Below are 20,404 nucleotides of genomic sequence, written 5' to 3' on the forward strand. Positions count from 1 at the left end.
ACTACTGTTTTTTCTTCCGTAAGAGAGAAAAAAAACATACTTTCTGAGAAATCAGAACTCCTGTATTAAGTAAAAGATATTTCACAGTACCTTAATGATCGATTTAACATGATGTTAAAGAAAAGCTTTTAAAATGCCTAGGTCTCTTGGTACTTTTAACAGAAAGTTCTTCGTACCTTCATTGACCCAAAATTCCTGGCTTGCGTCACTTAATAGCGCATACTGAAAATAATTCCTGGCTTGCGTCACTTAATAGTGCATACTGAAAAAGGACTATCCTTCAATTTTCAGGGGCAGATGAACATACTTAGATTTATACAAACACATTCGTATAAATTTAGTTTTACTACTGTCAGAAGTAGTTCACAAATACTTCGGAGAGAAAACTATTAGGGGCAACCAACAAGTGTCTCCTAAGTTTCTGTGGACTCATTCCTCAAGGACTGGTTTCTAGTTGCAATTAAAAATTTGGCATCGTCATTTTAATCAGACACTAACAAGGTTATCCTTTGGTTTGCAATCCATTATGCAGCACAAACCCGTAGCGATCTCTTAAGTGCTGAGGGGTACTGAAGTTAGCTTGAAAGCACTTACATGGTATATAGAAACAACACAACCGAATAACCAGATACTAGGTCAGGGCCCCAAGCAAGGAAACATATTACACACATCAACAGTCCCTTTGAATTGAGGGGGGTCTGCTCAGGTGAACAACATTACTTGATGTCTGGAAGAGGGCTTACTTCTATCAAATCTGCTTCCCTGTGTGCTTTTACACAAACATCCCGTCTCTTTAACTGCTGCTGCTAACCGCACAGGCGCTCTGGAGCGTTAATAACCCTCTTGGATAGCGTTCAGATAAACTCGGCGTGTTAAAAGCTAGCAGCACATCCCCGAAGGAGGCCGATTCCGCTACCCCTAGGAAAGGCTCGCGACGCTCTGTACCCCGCGGCAGAGCCCTCTCCCCAGGAGATTTCACCTGCGCGGGGAGAGAAGCGGCAACGCGCGCCGTTCCTCTCGCCCCAAGGCGCAGGGAGAGCAAAAAGCACCGCCGCGCCGGCTGGCTTTCCCTGTCGAGCCCAGAGGCGCCGTCCCTCTCCGCCGGCGCGCCGAGCTCGAGGAGGCCGCTCCCGCCCGGCCCCGGAGGCTGCTGCCAAGCCAGTCTCCTCAGGCGGCGGCGGCAGCGGCAGCAACAGCCCTCCCGCCTCGGGCAACGGAAAAAACGGTCCGGCCGCGGGCGGGGCGCGCGTCAGCCTCCCACCCCCTCCCCTCGCGGGCAGTGGGGAGGGGGTGGCCGTGCGCTTCCCGCCGCGCCCCGCCTTTCGCCTGCCCCGCCAGCGCTCCCCCCGCCACTCCCGGCCTCGGCGCCCCGAGGGGCGCCCGGCCCCGCCCGTGAGGGGCGGAGCGGCGCGCGCGGCGCCGCCCCGCTTCCTTTGTGCTCGGGCAGCTAGCGGCAGCCGCAGTCGCCGCCACTTGCAGCCCGGGCAGCGCGTCCCTGCCCGCCCGCTTCTTTTCTCTCCCCCACCCCCCCCTCCTTCCTATTCCCCCTCCCCTCGCCCCTGCCGCCGCCACCCCTCTCGCCGCTTTCCCCCCCCCCTGCCCTGCCCGCTCGCCATGTCGCTGGGAGCCGGCCCCGAGGCGGGTTTCTCCAGCGAGGAGCTGCTGACCCTGCGCTTCCCCCTGCATCGCGCCTGCCGCGATGGGGACCTGCCCGCCTTGTGCGCGCTGCTCCAGAGCTCGCCCCGCTCCGACTTGGCCGCCGAGGATTCCTTCTATGGCTGGACGCCTATCCACTGGGCCGCGCACTTCGGCAAGGTGGGGCCCGCCTCGGCCGGCGGTGCGAGGGCGGTGGCGGCGGGGGGGGTGAAGGGGAAGGAGGGCGGGAGTCCCGCTCGCGCGCACCGCGGCGCCATCTTTGTCCCTTGCGCGCGCTCTACCGGGAGGCGCCCGCCGCGCCGCTTCCCCCCCCTCCCCCTCTGGCCGCCTTCTGCCGCCCGTTGCTCCTCGGGGCATCGGGCGGGAGGGGAGAGCCGCGGCGCTTGGCTTCTTTCCTGTCCCCGCCGTCAGCGAGGCGGGGGTGGGGCAGATCGCGGGTCTGGTGGCACCTGCCGTCCCCGAATCATTCATCCCTCTCCCCGCCCGCGGCGGCGGTGGGAGCGGTCCCTCTTTTCGCCGCCTTCCCGGCAAGCTGGCTGAGGGAGCCGGCCCTGGGCCTCGCAGCCGGGCTTTTAAAAGGCGCCCGGGTCACCGGCACAGGGCGGCGGGAGCCAATGAGGAGGAGGAGGGGCAGGGGGCTCCTCCCACGCTGACCCCCTCCGCGCCTCCTAGACGGCCCGGCGGGCGCCGGCCAGCCGGGGCGGGAGGGACCGCTATGGTGGCGACCCCTTCTTCCACGTTTCCGTACTAACCCATCTTCTCGTCGCGCTTCGTGCTTTGTCTGCAGAGTCTAGTCATGGTCTTTATCGTCCTCAGGCTCCACACCTGGAGACTGTTTTGTTGTGGTGCCCGTGTTATGACGACCGACTCGTTAGGAGCTTGGGAAGAAGGTGCTTGTGCTTGTAAAGCGCTCCTCTGTTGCCTTCAGTATGAAAAATAAATTGTGGTTTATACGTGCACAGATAGAGTATGGAATTAACTGCATTGGCATCGTTCCGATGCAGAAAAGATCAAAACATCAGTAGCTACACTATGGTTCAAAGCTGCACCAGGGGAGGTTTTGACCGGACATTAGGAAGCATTTCTCTACCGAGAGGGTGGTCAAGCACTGGAACAGGCTTCCTAGAGAAGTGGTCGATGCCCCAAGCCTGTCAGTGTTTAAGAGGTGTTAGGACAATGCCCTTAACAACATGCTTTAACTTTTGGTCAGCCCTGAGGTGGTCAGGCAGTTGGACTAGATGATTGTTTAGGTCCCTTCCAAATGAAATAGTCTATTTTATTCCTGAAACCTCTGCCTTAGATTCCTTTTGAACCTTAAGTATTAAAAAATACAGTGATCTTTCAAAGCTGACAGCCAGTGTTTGAAGCTATGCTATACAAGCATCCTAGTACCATTTTAAAAATAAATGTCTACAATCTCCTTTGTTGGATCTCGAAAATGGGAATTAACAGCTATTTAGGAAATGGGCAAATGGAAAAAATCACCCAAATATTTCTAAAGTGCCTCTCTTCTCTGACTTATCTTTAACTTCAAGTCTTAAAATGAATGGTATCTTAATTTCTTGATTTTATGTAGGCCTTTCCTGTTTCTAGTGCAGTGAGTGTTCCAGCCTATGCAGAATTCCAGCCTAGAGGGTTGGGTTTTGGTTTTTCTCCTCATTGATTTGTCTGGTTTTGGATTCTGAGGGGCTGTTGTTCTTGTTCTCCCTCCCATTTCCAAATATTTCTATTTGTTTATTGATTCTGTGCTGGAGAAGGAAAACAAATGTACTTAGGCAGTTGTCATGGTTTATGAAAGTACATTAAGAGATGTTTTCTATATGTTAAGTGATCTTATCTGCAGTGTTTGTTTGAGAAACATTGTAGAAACATAGCTAAGTAGTCCTTCAGTCTTTAAAAAAAAAAAAAAACAAAAAAACCCCAAAACACTAAAACAAAACCCCAAAACCTAAGGCAGCCTTTTCCCTGTTCAGAAAGAAGCTAATAAACTTCTACACTTCTACATTCAGGAAAAGAAAGTGGAGTGCCTTAAATTTTATCGTGAAGTACGCTCACAGAAAATGTGAAAATACTAATCTGGCATTACAGTGTTCTGTTTCCTCTTTCCATCTCATAAGAATTTCTCTTCGGTACATGCTTGTGGCAGTCTTGCTTTTTGTCTTTCAAGTGTGTGTGGTGTTTTGTTTTTTCCTTTAAGCATCTTCAGCTTTCTACTAACCATCCTAGGTTATGTGAGGTTTTTGTGTATGTTCTAGTTTCTGTTGAAGAGACTTGCAGAAACAGCTAACAAAGAGAACAAGTCAGTCTGCAAGATGCTGTGTTTGTATTTGCAATTCTTAGGTATCAGCAAAATTTGATACGTGTTTTTGTTGTTGTTGCGTATAAGGGGGGGAAAAATCTCGCAAGTGAAATGAGATTTGCAAAGATGACATAGGCTATAAATGGATTTTATGCAACTTTGCATATATGTACTTTCCTAAAAACCTTGTGACAAGGTCTAGGCAATCTAAATTTATGGAAATTATCTGCATGTTTTATAGCCTTGTTAGGTAGTGTTCCTCTCTCTGAGCCAGATACTATACAACACACTTGAAAAAGTTACAGTAATGTAATTGGATCCCAAACTCAACTGACTTCGTGTTTGTGTGGCATAGTTATACTTTTACCCTTTGCCAGTTAATAGACAGCTGCCAGCAGTGAAACAAGAGCTGCTCTTAGGGGACATTCATATACATGTCTTATGTTCTTATTTATGTTTTTTTTCCAAGTTGAAGATTCATCAAAACTTCAAATGGAGGGTTGTTCTATTTCTCAAAGCATCAGAGTTTTAAAACATAATTGTTACTGGACAAGACTCTTTCCCTCTTCACTTCTTTGTTTTTCTAGATTTTGTGGGATTTTCACTCGTTTTTTTTTCTTTTCCTGAAAGAAATTAAATGGTGACAGAACACTTCATGGCTGTCCTTCTGATATAGAGCCATTTAGCAGCGTGCTCCACCAGGCATATGTTGGTTCTAACTGCAGCTCTGTGGGAGGCTGAAATGACAAAATTGATTTAGTTCTTTTCCGGAAGAAGTCCGTGTGGAACAACTTGCTGTAAGCAGGGAAATCTAAAACAGTTTATACACGTACACACGCCTGTGCATGCACACACAGCATCAGTCTAGGGTTGGTGAACTTCAGCAGTACAGAGATGTTTGTTTACCTATTGCACAATTTGAACGTAGAAGAAAGCCCTTGTTATATCGAAGGACAGTACAAAATCATTTTAGAATAAAACTATGTAGGACTGCGTTCTTGCACGCAGTTGTAGATGTGTTGCAGTAAGGAAGTAGCATCAACAGTCAAGTTCTGTTAGAAATGAATATGTGAAAGAGGCAAGATAGCTTTTTCGGGGGGAATACTGATGTAATACTAGTATCAATAAAAATGGAGTATCTTAAGACAAAAAATGAAAACACAGTAATTTTTAATAGCTTGCTCTGAAACATACTTGTACAGCTTGCAAGTAATAAATAAAATACCAACAAAGTAAATTGAAAATGGTAGATATTACAACCAGTGTTTCTGGTTGTAATATCTGGAGTTTTAATGATGGAATGGACCTCCTTTTAGAGATAGTAGCCAGCTCAAATTTACTTGCTGTGTTGAGTATCTGTGGTGGAGTTTGCATTTTCAGGATATTCCCTGACTGCAGAGAAGTATTCTTATCCTGAGAAGTAAATTAATTCCCATTAGAGTTGCTGTATTCAAATTAGAGTTAATTATATAGTGCCCTAAATTACACTGGCATTCTGTAGGTTTCTGAGAAGATGGGTCAGAATGTAAAATTGTTAACAATCTAAAAAGCTACCAGAGAGGTAGAAAATGAAGGGCTTGCATAAAAATCGAAGTTGTTGTTAATTTACTTTGTCTTCTATTAACCTTAATTTCGTTTTTCTTTTTAACCACTTGCATGTGTATTTTCTTTTTCTCTGACCACATCTATTTGCTTGTACTCTTCTCCTACTTTTATTTTTGCCATTTCACTGTTTACATTATAGGAAGCAAAATAGTAGTAAGTACATTCTTTTTCTTTTGGAACAAAAGCAGATAAAAGTGTCTGTCTCTTCGTTGGTATTTTGCCAGCATTGTGGCCTGTGTGGAGGCCTGTCTTTCTTCTTCATTAAATAGTTTAACCTCTGCTTTAGGTATAACGATACAGTGGAAAATATCTTCTAAAAGGTTATTTAATGAAAGCGGACTTTTATGTCCTGATCTCAAGCATAAATAATCAAGTGAAGTATTGTTTTTTGTTATGTTGACTTTTCCTATCCATGGAAGTAATTTACCTCATTCTACCATAATGTTGGAAGAAGCAGATTTTTCTGACAGCTGTGATGCAGAAGACCCATAGTTCAGCTTTTAATGGGATGAAATGTTATCTTCATTGTTAAAACCCTGTAAGAGATAATGAGGAAAAAAAAAAAGCACACAAGAAAAAAACCCAACATTTAAACATGAAGCTGTATAGATAATCATCACATGTAGCCATCTTATAAAGTGGATTTGAACAGTGCAAGATGACACTGGTGAACCAGTTCCAATGTTTTTCCCTTTTCAATTGATGGGTTGTAATCCCTGTCTAATTATGGAAATTCTTTCAGCCCAGTTTCTGTGCAGGAAATACTATTCTTTCCTGAAGTTGTAATGCTTGTCTGAAAGTTTTTTTCAAATTAATTCTATTAAAAGTCTATTGTTTTAAAAACTGACTGAACTTTATTTTTGTTTGCAGTTACAGTAGAGGAACCTCTTGGTGTAGCTGGAGGTTTTTTCCATCACATCACTTATTAATAATTAAAGTGTACAATTATTAACAATTATTAAGAGTTAACAGCAATATTAGGTGTGCTAGCATGTGAACACCAAGGAAAGTCTAAGATTAGCAAATACAAAATGTATTTGGATAGTCTAGCATTAGAATTACAAATTCTTACACCAGTTTTTTGATGTAATTTTTTTTTGCAGTAAATGTACTTGTTTGCTTTTGAAAAGGTACTTTGTCTTTGGTAATATTGAGCTTTATGGAGCTAGATTCATTAATACTGCAATATTTCAGTTACCCTCACACTTGCACGTTTACATCATGTAATTAGTGAATTAATGGTACATCTATGTCTAGTGTCAAGTCCATTACAGTCCAGAAAAGTACTTTTGTATTGAATATCCTAGAGGATAGGGTTCATATGTGTTTGTTTGAACTATATGGGGGGAGGAAACAATTGAAGTTCACAGTATATTTGCAAAACTAATAGAAAATACTTCACTACAGTGGTTGGTACTTTTGTTTCATGTATGTAATTCATCAAGGTCAGGAATTTACAGGTTTAAAAAAAAAAGAGAAAGAGACTGACATACAGCAGTAGAGAATAACATTGGAATCGTGATGTTTATGCTTCTATCTGTAGTCAAGCTGCCAGCTGACTTTCTGATGCTTTTTAATTGCTCCTTTATGAACAGATTATTCCATAGCTGTGGTATGGCTAACAAACATTTTCTTTAACTGTGAGAGACTGACCCAGAGATTTTTGTTTTATATGAACCAATGCCCGAGTCAGTGTGGTGGTTTTTTGTTTTGCTATGGCATGTGTGTGCAGTAGTGTTTGTTTTCTAACCACAATAAATGGAAGCCTAGGCTAAACTATTTTAGCATAATGCATTCCTTTTCCTATCAACAAAAAGACAATGTTACTGTGTGATGGAAAGGAGCATTTTTTTGACTGTTTTTGAAAGTTGAGGTCATCGTGGCTGTAGTTTGCCTAGCTTCCACGAATGTGATGTTATGAACATTTAAAAATAGTAACTGGATATCTGACATTTCTAGTTAGTATGATGGGGAAAATAGAAGTCAGAATATAGTATGACAAAATACTGCAGTTTTTTAAAACAAAGAGAGCTTTTCTGTTTTGATATTGCCACAAATATGCAACCTATTTTGTTTTTAACAGCTTTTCAGCTGTAATAACGGGAAAATCGTGAAAAGAATTTATTCCTTTTATAGATTTAGCATAGTATTAACATATTAGTTTTCAGTAGTAATCTGCTGCTGTCAGTCTAAGAAAACATTAAAGAAATTTAAAATCTTTCCTGTGTTTTTCTGATTTACCTTCCTCTAAACTCTCCTGAGAATACATCTATGTATCTTCTAACAACACTCTTGTTTTGGCAAATGTTATCTAATAATGTCTGTTTACTATCATGTTTGCAGCTTTGCTGGATCAGAACTCTCCCCCCTCCTTTCTTCTCCTTAACAAAAGTGAACCAAATAGCTTTTGTAGTCAGCTCTGAGATATTTATGCCCTCTTTTCTGCCATTCTGAAAATAAATGTTGGAATTCAGTTTAGGGGGTGAGAATTAAGTACTTTTCAGATATGGCCTATGGCCAAAGGAGAGGGGAATATGGGCAAGAGGGGGTGAACCCTAATGTTCATATTCTGTCTTGTTTTGCATCCATGTAGTCTCACTAGTAAGTTTAGCTCTTCTATGTTTTATGTATTTATTGGTTTAGCACGTGCTAATTGTCATAGCACATCTGTGTAACATTTTTGGTTTTATTCCCTCATGTCTTTAAAGCTGGAGTGCCTAATGCAGTTAGTAAGAGCTGGAGCTTCTGTAAATGCCAGTACAACACGTTTTGCTCAAACACCAGCCCACATCGCTGCTTTTGGAGGACATCCACAGTGCCTGAATTGGTTGATTCAAGTGGGGGCCAACATAAACAAACAGGTATGGATTCACGCATATTTCATGTCTGCATATAGTTTTGGAAGGAGTGTCTTGGTCCCTTTTTACTGCATGTGTGATCCTTACATGCACATACAGATACATTATTTTTAACATCAGCTGAAGTCAAATGACTTAATTATCAGTTATAGACCTTTTTTTCATTATAGTGGAGATAGGACTAATAAATGTCCTTTAAGCCACTAAAGGTTTGGAGAACATTTGTTTTAGGAATTGACATCTTGCCGCTTCTTGAACAAAATGATATGCTGCTCTGGTGTTAGCAGCATTAGCAAATACTCTGATATGTAATGCCTCTTTAGGGGAAAGAAAAAAGACTAGTGAGGAACATCTTACTTATTAAATATGCTAAGAATTGAAAAATTCACCATTACCATACAGAACCATGAGACCTTTGTGGTACTTCATGATTTAGTCATACATCTAACTAGTAAGGTCTGCCATGGTTTATTTTAAGGTGCATCTAGTTTCATACTGTTTTCCTTTTTAGATTATTTCTAAAGCTTTTCTAGTAACTTCCTGCAAATAGATCAGAAACATGTACTTCACTAACAAAGAATGAATGGGTGATTTTTTTTTTTTTTTTTTTTAAATAATTTTACATTACTTTCACTGTGAGTATGGATAACAATTTATTTGGTAGCAGTGAGTGCATTAATATAGAAAAATTCCTGTAAAGGACTGTTTTACTCTGGTACAATAACAGAATCAAGTGCTTAAAACTATCATGCTTTTGGAGAAAATGTTTTCAGTACTGAATGGATCTGTTACGTATGCTGGGCATACATAATGTGTGCCTTTATAACAGTATTCAAAAATATTATTTATAATATTCTACGAGAGTAGTTAATACTATGACATATGCATATACTAAAAGCTGTAGTATAGCACAGCATCCATAAAATGTCTGGTCTGTTAAATCTTGCATCTTACTTTTCTTAAAGCATTTAATGGCTAGACTGTGTTTTATATGCAGTAGAGTTAAGCTAAGTCTGCTAAAGAACGTGAACATTTGCATTTTTAGAGTTTGGTTGTTTTTGTTTTTTTTTTTTAATCTGTGCAAAAATAAGAAATGGGGAAGTTTGTGTTGAGTTTTCAGAAAAGAAGGCTGGTGCATTGAGAACAGCTGTGAGACACCAGGAGCATTGTAGAAACAATGAAGGTGACTGGATGCAGAGGCTATAGATCGCATCTTCTCCTTGATGCCTGACAAAAGTAACTTATGCAATAAGTTATTGCTGCATAGTGGTAGAATCTTCAGAAGAGAAAATACAAGAACTATAAATGCATCTGGAGACCAGGTAAGAATGTAAAGAAATGGTGATTAGAGAGGAAACATGGCATGCACAGAATAAAGATGTACAAATATCTGCTAAATGAGAAGAGAAGAATGAATGAAAATGAATGAATGAGAAGAATGAAAGTTTCCAACTATGAGGATAAAGAGAAGAACTGACCAGTGAGGTTGAAATGGAGTTGAAGAACAAGCTTGCTGCCCTGGAACGTGATGGGGGAAAAAAATCACATCTAGTGAGTGAGGTTATAGCAAAGAAGAAAGTAGCAGCTAGTTCCCAAAAGAAGAGGAGAAGAGTGCAGAGAGATCTCTCCATGGGCTGAGGGCAACATGCAGATGACTGTAAAGGAAAGCAGAATGCAGTATGATACACAGTTAAAAGTAGACAGGAAACTCATTCCAGCTTAAAGTCGTCACCAAGACTAGCCAGTGACTTGGGAGTCTTTATAAATTGATGATCTGTCACCAGAGCAAATCCAAATAATAGATCTGTGGTCCTCCACAGGAGGAAGAGTACTGTGGTTCTCAAGTTTTCAAATGAGATAGTGGTGATAGTATCCTGTAGACTTCTAAGGGCAGATTCAGGTATTGACAGGCAAAGGACACTAATGTAGATGGTACTGAGAGTTGACACTATGGAAGCCTTGTATGTTGTTAATGGTAGGCTCAAGTTGCACTTGAACGTAATAACTTTTTTTTTGTCCCCACAAAATATTAGTCAAACATACAAGAAGAGGTATTTTAGATTTGGTTCGATGATAAAATAAGAAGATAGCTCTGGTTAATTAAAATGGTGGTAGAGACAAAAAAAGTCTCTTAAGTTCTTTGTTAGGATGCAACTGGTCAGTCACAGTGGTTTGACATGCATGAGCACTGAAAGCTAGACAGTGTACCTTGATGATACCTATAACATCAAACTCATCCCACGGATATTTGGAATGTTTCATACATGGCTATGTAAAGCATAGTGCATGCTTTGCTCTCCCCAATTCCTTCCAGCTGCTTATTGAATTGCAGTCAAATTCTACTATTCTTGTTTGATTTGAACTGCTTAATAAATGATCTTGGTTCCTTATTTAACTTCCAGGCACTTTCAGGTGATCATCTAGGGCTTCCACCCACACTTTTGAGCTTTTGGAGCACTATTTCCTGATGTGTATTTTGTTTATTCCTTCCAGCTCGCTGATGCTGTACTTCAAACAGACATAGTCACTGGCTAATGCTTGTGTGAGGACAAGTGTTCCATGGACACTGGATACAAAACACATGCTGAGAAAGATCTGTGAATACTTGATATTTAAACTAGTAAAACTTTCCTTCCAAACTGACTCCTGGTCATTGGCCATCACCTCTGGAAAAAGAAAAGGATAGCTTCTGAAAAGGAATCCACTCCAGTCTCTCAGTCTTAACGTAAACCTCCGGTACTCAGTAGAATTTGCATGCACGCTTTCTCATATCTGCCCTGAGGTATTGTATTGTAGCCCATGCTGCCTGCCCTGAAGTTTAGGAAAACTTGAAAATGCATCTCTCGGTGCTGGTGACAGAAATGCCCAGGACATTTCTCAGGCAGCAGCAATGAAGGACAAATGCTGAAAACTGCTTGTCCCAGCTGTACCTTGTTCCCCAAATAAGTTCTGTGAGTATATCCTGTGATGCCCAGCCCTCTTATATAACTGTATGTGCTGGCTAGAGCCATCTCTCTCTCTTTATGATCAGTGGGCAGTTCTTCCCTCCCCCCTCCCCCCCCCAGGACCACCATAAAAATTCACAGGAGAAAGCCGAAGTGTCAAGCAATGACCTGCCTATTTCTACTCAGCAGTGGACTCAAGAGAAAGTCCTGTTACTTTTTTTTTTTTTTCCAGTGGGCAGTGCCTGCTGATAGTTCTTAATAATGTGACTCAAGACCTGCATTCGTCTACCTGCCTGCTGTAGTGCACTGTAACAGTGCAAAGTACTTTTTGATTAAAAAGCCTATTACTTCATTTAAATGTATTTTCCCTCTAGCCTCAGCCTATTAAACGTTCTGTTGTATGTTGCTGTGTTGATTGGCCAAAAAAAGAGTTTTGTGTGGCCTGTCTTAAAGAGAAGGGATGAGAAATACTGCATCCTTACTGGCGATGCTAACTTACTTTTCATCCAGCCAGTTACCATCATGTGGCAGTGATGGCAGATAGACTTAGGAGGGTTAGACTACCCATGCTAGCAAGAACTGTAAACACGCTGATATCCTTGGTGGGGTGGAAGAAAACACTCATTCCTATGGTATGTTACAGTTTTGTATTTTAAACAACAATTTGGAGTAAATCCAGGTAAAAATATTCCATCGGTTCTCATCTGTACTCAAAACTCAGAAGGAGAAACCGTCCTGAATTCAAAGCATTTTTAGGAAAGAATGAGGAGAAAATACTCAGTATTCTCCAGCTTCTACTTCTCAGTTTCAGAAAGGGTAGGGTGCTGGGTCTAAGAAACCTGCATAGCTTTTGGAAATGTGATTAGCTGATGGAACTTGAAATTCAGTCAGTTGAGTTAAGGAATGGAGTTAGTTTATATTTCTTGTCAGGTAAAACGGTGCTTCTCTGTCTTAGTCAGATACCTATACTAGAAGTAATTTGCAAGTGCATAGCGTTGTGGTTTAACCCCAGTAGGCACCTAAGCACCATACAGCCTCTTGCCCATTCCTCGCCCCCCCTGGTGGGTTGAGGGAGAGAATCAGAAGGGAAGAGTGAAAAAACACATGGGTTGAGAATAAAGACAGTTTAGTAGGTAAAAAGGGAAACAAACAAATGAAAAAAACCCCAAACCAAGAAAATCAAGTGAAGATAAAAATTTTTTAAAACCCCACACCACAACCAAAAAATCCCACAATTGCTCACATCTAGCTGACTGATGCCCAGCCAGTCCCCAGGCAACGACAGCCCTGGCAAACTCTACCCCCACCCCCCCCCAGCTTTTCTTGGTGTCATATGGTCAGTTTGGGTCAGCAGTCCCAGCTGTGCACCCCCAGCCCGCTGGTAGATAAAACATTGGTGTATTCTCAACACTGCTTTGGTCATAAATCCAAAACATGGCACACTGCCAGCTACTATGAAGAAAATTAACTCTATCCCAGCCAAAACCAGTACACATAGTTGAAAGCTTTCCATGTAAATGTGCATGGGGGTTTTTTGTTTTAAAAAGAAATATTTACAGGTAAGTAACTTCCCCCCCCCCTTTCTTTTCAATGACGGGTATAAAGGTACCAGTGAGTGAAATTAACTGAATCATATCCAGAGACTTGGAACTTGGAGAACAAAATGGGAAATTTGCTCTAAGTTCAACTGGAAGATCCTAAAGCCAACAAAAATTTGGATCCCAAACAGACAAAAAGAGGGAAAATAGAGTAAAAAATGGCTTTAAACTGAACTGAAAAAACAACCACATCTAAAAGAGGCCTGGGAATAAGCAGAAAGTTTGAGAAAAATTTTTAATCGGTAGAAGAAATGACTTTTGAGGTTAGGCAGCAGAGTGAGGAAATGCAAACTGATTAATCAAGCTGAGATAGATCATCTGAGAAAATTTAAGCCAAAAAAGCAAAAGACTCCTCGGCCACATAAATAAAAAGAGAATAAGGAAGGAAGCTAGATACTTAGTAAAATGAAATAGAAGTCAAAGGTAATCTAGTCATGGCTGCAAGCTAGAGAAGACTGCCTTGTCTTTGCAGAAGGATAGTCATGCTCCTCCAAGGGAAAGGAGGAAGATGTTTGACAGTTGCAGTGAGCTGCAAAAAACCAAATGTGCCTATGATGCCTCACGACTCTTTCTGTCATCCCTTCAGGAGCACTGTACACAAAATAGTATCCACAGCGGAAGCAAACTAACTTGTGTTATCTTGAATGCTAAACTAATAAAACTTAATTGGTCTTCCTACTCATTTATTTACAATGTGACTTCTAGATTGTGAGACAAGTTTGGGCAGTTGGTGCAGTGTTACATCAGAAGGGTAAATGGGACCCTGAAAAGTTCTGCTCTAGGTATGAAAGGCCAGAACAAGTTATTGATGTTTCCCTTCCTGGAATATTACAGAGGGGATTATGTCAAACTGAAGCACGTATGGGAACTGTGGATAATTAGAAGGATTATGAGGTATTATCAAGGATAATTAGGAATTTTTAGAGCCTCTTAAAATAAAATAACTTAGTTCGCTCCACATAGCCAAAAAAGAGATGGGGAGGAGGTGTCTTATGCATGAATACGTGCTAGCAATCTAGACCTCAAACTGTTCTCAGAAGCTTCTTGGAAAAACCTCTGTTACATTGCTTTTTCTGTTTGGTGCCATCCATTCCAGTTGTTGAATCAAAACAGAATTGTTCTGAGGCTCATAGAGTACTTTCTTTTCCTCTGTATGCATGATTTTGGATGTGTTAAAAAATAAGTAAACTTTAACGCCATTTTTCAGTGAGAGATAATTTTTTTTTTCCTTTTAGTCTAGCTCATAATCCAGAGAGAATTTCTTCTTTGTAGAGCTAGGAGACTATTTCAGAAACTATTTCAGTGCAAATAGTTTTGGTCCCATAGGAGAAATTCAAAAGAAGATAACATTAGTGATGACTGAAACTTAGGTGCCGTAATTAAAACAAATGCTATAAAAAACTAAATCCGTATATTCTGTCATTGTCTTAAGTATTTTCTTAATTCCTTAGCTTTAGAGGAGAGACACACGCTTTTTTGGGCCAGTGATTGAAAGAAGCCCTTCTCAAGACATACATTCTCTTCCGAGATACTAACCTTTTTCTGGGTGGTGGTGACAGGATTGTTAGCTGCTATAAGCTTAGCTTATTCTTGTAATGCAGTGGTGAGGAGTCCTTTTGCAAGGGGCTTTTTTCATCTTTCTAGCGTTTCCCCACAGCAATACTTCATAATTAAGTTCTCTAGATCTTACTGCGGGTAACATGCTAGGTTTATGGAGTTAGTAAAGATTTTTGTCATCTTTGTCATATGCATGGCTAGTTGAGCTGACTTTCCCTAAACTGAACTTTATATTGAATGATTATCTTTTAAGTTAAGGTGGGACTGTAAATACTAATGCTGAACAAAAGAGGCAAATTACTTCTTTTCTACACTTCTACCTCTTTAACAAAAGGCAGGGGGAAGGGAAACAATAACAAAACGATGAATCGAAGACAGCTTCCATGATGGGAAAAGGTATTGCACTATGAAGAAAATCTTCCTGGATAAATCAGTGCCAAATGAATTTCTATGTGTGATAGTTAATAAAATTGTATCCTGTGTTAAACACCTCTGTCTTCCTGTAACTTCAAGAAAGGTTATAAATAGGAGAAGTTATATAAACTTCATTGGAAAGCAGTCCTCTATTCATCAGCTACAGACAGCCATTTTGGAAAAAGGGCTGTATAGCTGTTTTCTAATCACTAAGGACTCCAAGGAGTTTTCTGCTCTTTCTGTCTCCAAACTTTGTGTCAGCCTCAGCAATTTTCCTTAGTTTATAGGAAGGTAAACTTTGTCTGGTACCATTATTGTTCCCTGCTGGGGGTGCTAGGTGGTTCACTGTTTGGCTGAATATATGTCTTAGGCACCGGTAAACTGGCTTACCCTCAGTGAATTTGTAACTTGTTATAAAAATATTTTACCATGAATAAAAATTGGCAAGTAGAAAATTGAGAGTATGTAACAAGAGATATATATACACACACACACAAATGTATTTGAGAGTATATAATCCAAAATTCATCTTCAAGTTATATTTACATGGTCTAAAAGATGTGATTTAATTTCTCAGAAGCTTGGCAGACAATTTAAAACACTTGTTACCTTCTATCTATCAAGATGGTAGTATGATCATATTTTTACTATAGTCACATTTCAAATAGAGCTGAAGCGTAACCAGTACTGTAGAGTTAGGTGTGAACACCGTTGTGTATGAAGACTGGCGAGTCAGTAAAGCTGCTGTGTTACTTTAATAGCTAGTGTTGATATTTTGATAAAAGGAATGGGGAAGCAAAACTGAGGCACATACAGTTAGAACATGGTTAATATCAGTGGAGTAGACAAGTGAAGTCTCTCAAAAATTTGGAGAGAAAGGAAGAGGATGGGGAAGAAAGGAAAAAAAGAAACTTGCTACTCATTGAAAGTGTTGAGGACTGTGATAATTAAATCACGTAACAAACCAGTAACTGAACATTTACTTGCTACTTCAAGGCCATATTTCATTACAGATTCTTCTCTGTGCTTCTTAATACTGAGGGTTAATTGCAAGTACTGAATTTCACCTGCAGCCTGTAGATCATGATGCATGGAATTTACCTGCTGCTTGCCAGTTGCATTTGTAAAATTGCTGTAGATTCTCCCTGTTACCTGTGATGATTGTAGAGAGGAGTTGCCTGAAAAGCAATGCCCTACTCCCAGTATGTTTGCACATAATACGAAAAGATTAAACGATTGGATGTGCTGGTTAACAATAATGGAATGTAAATGGATAAAGATAGTCAGAGAAGCGTATAGGACACAAGTCAATGTGTATGTCTCAGGAGAGATCTGGCCTGACCTCTACTTACATTACAGTAGAGTTATACATACATACTCCTCACTTGGTGAGTATTTATGGTGCAATACAGTACTGCATAAGTGTGTCGGCGAGATCTGAAAGCAATATAGTCCCACAAACTTGGCCATGCTGCTTCTGAATTCAAGATGGCTTGCTCAGTCCAGCATATTGGGAAACGAAAGTGCTAGGAAATAAAGGTGTTAGAGTAAGGTGTTACGGTGCTATATGTTGCGGGGTTTTTTACCAAGTTTTGCTGAATATGCCTCTGCTGATTGCCTAGTTACCAGATAAGGCTTATCTTGTGAGTTAGATGCCCTTAGCATTATTTCTTGCTAAACATCTAATGTATATGACAGCCTACTGCAAACTTTAAAATAATAATAAAGTACCCGATGCATTTGCTAGCTAATAAATGCTTCTCTTATATATCTGCTTTCTTAATTAAAGTGAATAATGTAAAAATAAGATTTTAATTTTTAGAAAGATTATGCTTGACAAAATGTAGTTTGTCTTTACAGGATTATGTTGGTGAAACTCCTATTCATAAAGCAGCACGGTCTGGTAGTATGGATTCCATAAGTGCCCTTGTGGCTCATGGTGCGCAAATAGAGTAAGTGAGGTATTTTTTTTGTTGTTCATTGTTGTGTGTTTAGCTAACTAACGTAGACCAGTAAACATAGATACTAATGTCAGAGAGAAAAATGAAAACAGCAGACACCTGATTAAAAGACAGTTAGACATGTTCAACTGTAATGAAGCCCAAGATGTTTTGCATGTCTAGTAATAAAGTTTATTTTACTTAAGTGATACCAGTGTGCTACATTAGGATTGCATTTATATCTGATATATTAAAATATTTATCACGCTTCTGTCAGATGATCCTAAATTGTACACTTTATCTAGCATGTAGTTATTTTTTACAACAAACCTACACCTTGCACTGGTGAATAAATATAGAAAACAATGCAAAAGCAACATTATGTGCAAAATAGCATCTCACACACTCTTCGCAAGTTAGTTTAATACTGTTTGTTAGTATATTGTGTATTTGCCCTGTTAACTTTTTTCTTTAAAGGTTTATTACTACAAAAACATTCAGAAAATCTCACAAACTTTTGCAACTTACAGCATGGACAAAATGGATGCACTTTTCACCTAGAAATGTTGAGTATAAGCTCTATGGCTTATAATAATGTAAATACTTTAGCAATTTGTTTTAATTAGAACTAGCCTTATTATCTTAAATGGTAACTAGTTACTGTATTTTAACCTGCAATATGAAACTTTTAAGTTGTAAGTGAAATAAGAATCATGCAGTTAATTTCTTGTTTTACCCTTTGGTTTCCATCTTACTGTTTTTGTAATGCTGCCCTGATAAATCTACCATAAAATTTAACTCTTTCAACAGTATCATAGAGTATTGAGGAAATATAATACCTGTTAAGTTAATAGTAATGAACAAATTGCTTTATATTAAGAGATTGCTTCATAGAAAAATGACACTGAAATAACTTATGCAGCTGTCTCGGTCAATTAACAAGTTCATGAAATCAATCTTAAATTTATAAATTCCCATTTTGCATTCACTTTCAGATATCTTAAGATAAACTTGGATTTAAATTTACTGTGGAATTGAGCAAACCTTAATTATCATCATCAATTAGTATGTAATCTTGTGATTTTTACAAAGTATCCAATCAAAAGAGAAGTTGTGGAACTGCGTAAAAATGTGAAATGACTGAGCTAAGAGTCTGATGTAAAGCAGAGGACGTGTTACATCCATAGGACTTTCAAAATAAATAGCTGAGTAACTGAGGTTCGAGATGTGGCTGCAACTTTAACTTACAGATTTAAAATTTTGCTTTTTAAACATCGTATTTGCAAGCCATAGGCAAAACATTTCTGTAAAATTTGGAGAGTGAGATCTGCCTTTGACCAAAGCTATTTGCAGCAGAAGTAGCGTAGGTTTATAGCAGTTTCAGTGAACAGGAAATAATTTGAATTCTCAGTTTTCTAACTTAGAATTCCATCTGTCTTTCAGTAGGATAGACTTGTCACAAGTTCTATAGGTAATTAAATATCTGATCCTATGGAGGAAATGGTAAAATCAGGGATGCAAATGCAATAGGCTGGTGGAGCAACCCAGGTTTAGTCACTTAGGGGATCAGGACTTGGCCCTGTCACCTGAGAGAGCTAGCTGTGGACTGATTGGGGTGAGGATTTTTTCCCATAGTATCTAATTTCCAGGCTCAGTATGTTAAATTAGGCCAAATCCATGTATATGCTGTTGACATTGATTAATTTTGGGTTATCTGGGTTTGAAAACTGGCCCCATATCTCAAATGGTTATGTGGATTTCTTGATTTTTGTAACATCTTGAAAATGTAGATGCTCTGAAAGTTTTGACTTCTTAATTTTATGGCTTCAGTTAGAAGAAAAGGAGAGGGATTTTAGCCATATATTTGAGTTCTAATTTGTATATATTAACTGAAATGATAATTGACTATATAGGACCAAGGCAAGAACTTTATTAAATACAGAACTAAGCACTAAGTAGGACTAAAGTGCTGATCTGTACTGGTGGTGAATATGGCCTTTTTTTATGGGGATTAGATCTTCTAATCCAATTTTTTCTTTATTTTTTCATACAGTTACGGTATCAAAATCTAGTTACGTGAAGATGCAGAGAATATCCCTGGTGACTCAAATAGTCAAATACACTGCTTATACCTGATATTTATAGTATACAGCAAGTATTGCATCATCCCTAGTTTTTTATAGAAAGTAGAACAGGGATGTTAAGATTTCATTATTACACGAACACTAGTAATCAGTAGCGTAATATTGCAAGAAATGTATTTTTTATCAATGAGTGATTATTGAAATACTGCTGTTAAAAGGAAGTAACTTGGACTAGTGTAATCTTCGATATTAGTGTTTACTGTATTTCTACTTTTTTTCACTCCTTTGGTTATATTGGAAGCCAAAGAATATTGAATAGTCCAGTAAGGATGAAAGTAAGAATTTTAGTTTGAATAAAATTGCCTCACTTGAATTGTTCTAGTTTACTTCATTTCAGGCTTGTTAGTGTATTGCTTTTACAGAGAAATACAGTATGTTGCAGTCTCTAAATTTCATGAAGTTGTTGCATTGTTTTCCTAATTGATGAGAGAGAATTTGGGTCTCTATTCCTGTGTAAATTTTTAATAATATTAAAAAATAATAATTGTACCCTAGTGAAAATATTTTGATTTTTTTTGTGGTATTTACCTTCTCATTTTAGCTGAAGCATATTCTGTGCACAGTATGTCCTACAGCCATAAAAATGGTTGCTCCACTAACTATGGTATTCATGGACCCTTGAAGCGGGGGAAGCAGGTGGTCACAATGTCCTCATATGAGTGAAAAGGTTTGCTGTGTAACTGACTTTTTAATGTGGATAGTACCTTTTAAAGTATCCATAATAACTGCTGGATTTTCACTAAAAAGCATAACTATGCAATTTATATATGGTTAATTGTGTATTATTTATCATGGTGACAAACAAGTGTCCACAACTCTTTATGGAGGAAAAGCCTTCTTGGTGCCATGTTTTGTTTTGCTCTTTTACACTATTTTTTGAAATGCTGGGTATTAATATGGTTACATAGATTGCATCACAGCATATATATAAATACAAAATTAAGCTATAAACACGGGACACTGCTGAATTAAAAAAAAAAAGCAGATGCAGCTGTTAATTATACTGATTTGAACTTCTTCCCGTTTCATGTCAATTTTCACATGGTTCACTTGTGCATTGTGTCCACTTATTTCTGAACAAAAATTCTTCTGCAGCTGTCATTTGAACAGTCGTGTATTCCTTAGTGACTTGATTTAGAGCTAGGAGAGAAGTTTCAAACACTGTATTATCCTGGGATAAAGAGAAGTGTAACTTGTGGGACGGCTTGGTATGCATCCATCCAATTGAACACAAGTACTTGCTTGCTTCAGAGTTTTGTTGATCAAGGTTCTTGAATCGTAGCATAGGAAAGCTTTTTATTTCCCTGCCAGAAATCTTAAGGTTTTTTTTAAAATTTATTTGTATACCATGATGGGATGCTACAAGACTCCAAAGAGATACTTTCCTT

The 20,404-nt window shown here is 39.4% G+C and overlaps 1 protein-coding gene across 1 annotated transcript in view; it reads left to right on the forward strand.

The window, feature by feature from the left end:
* The first annotated feature begins 1,495 nt into the window (after positions 1 to 1,495).
* Positions 1,496 to 20,404, forward strand: part of ANKRD10 (ankyrin repeat domain 10) — a 38,718-nt gene continuing 19,809 nt past the window's right edge. The window contains exons 1-3 of the mRNA XM_075137150.1: positions 1,496 to 1,815; positions 8,269 to 8,421; positions 16,793 to 16,884. Coding sequence (XP_074993251.1) covers positions 1,615 to 1,815; positions 8,269 to 8,421; positions 16,793 to 16,884 — 446 coding nt within the window. The 5' untranslated portion in view covers positions 1,496 to 1,614. The remainder of the gene's footprint in view (positions 1,816 to 8,268; positions 8,422 to 16,792; positions 16,885 to 20,404) is intronic.

The sequence above is a fragment of the Calonectris borealis genome, chromosome 1 (genome assembly GCF_964195595.1).
Source record: "Calonectris borealis chromosome 1, bCalBor7.hap1.2, whole genome shotgun sequence".
Taxonomy (NCBI): domain Eukaryota; kingdom Metazoa; phylum Chordata; class Aves; order Procellariiformes; family Procellariidae; genus Calonectris; species Calonectris borealis.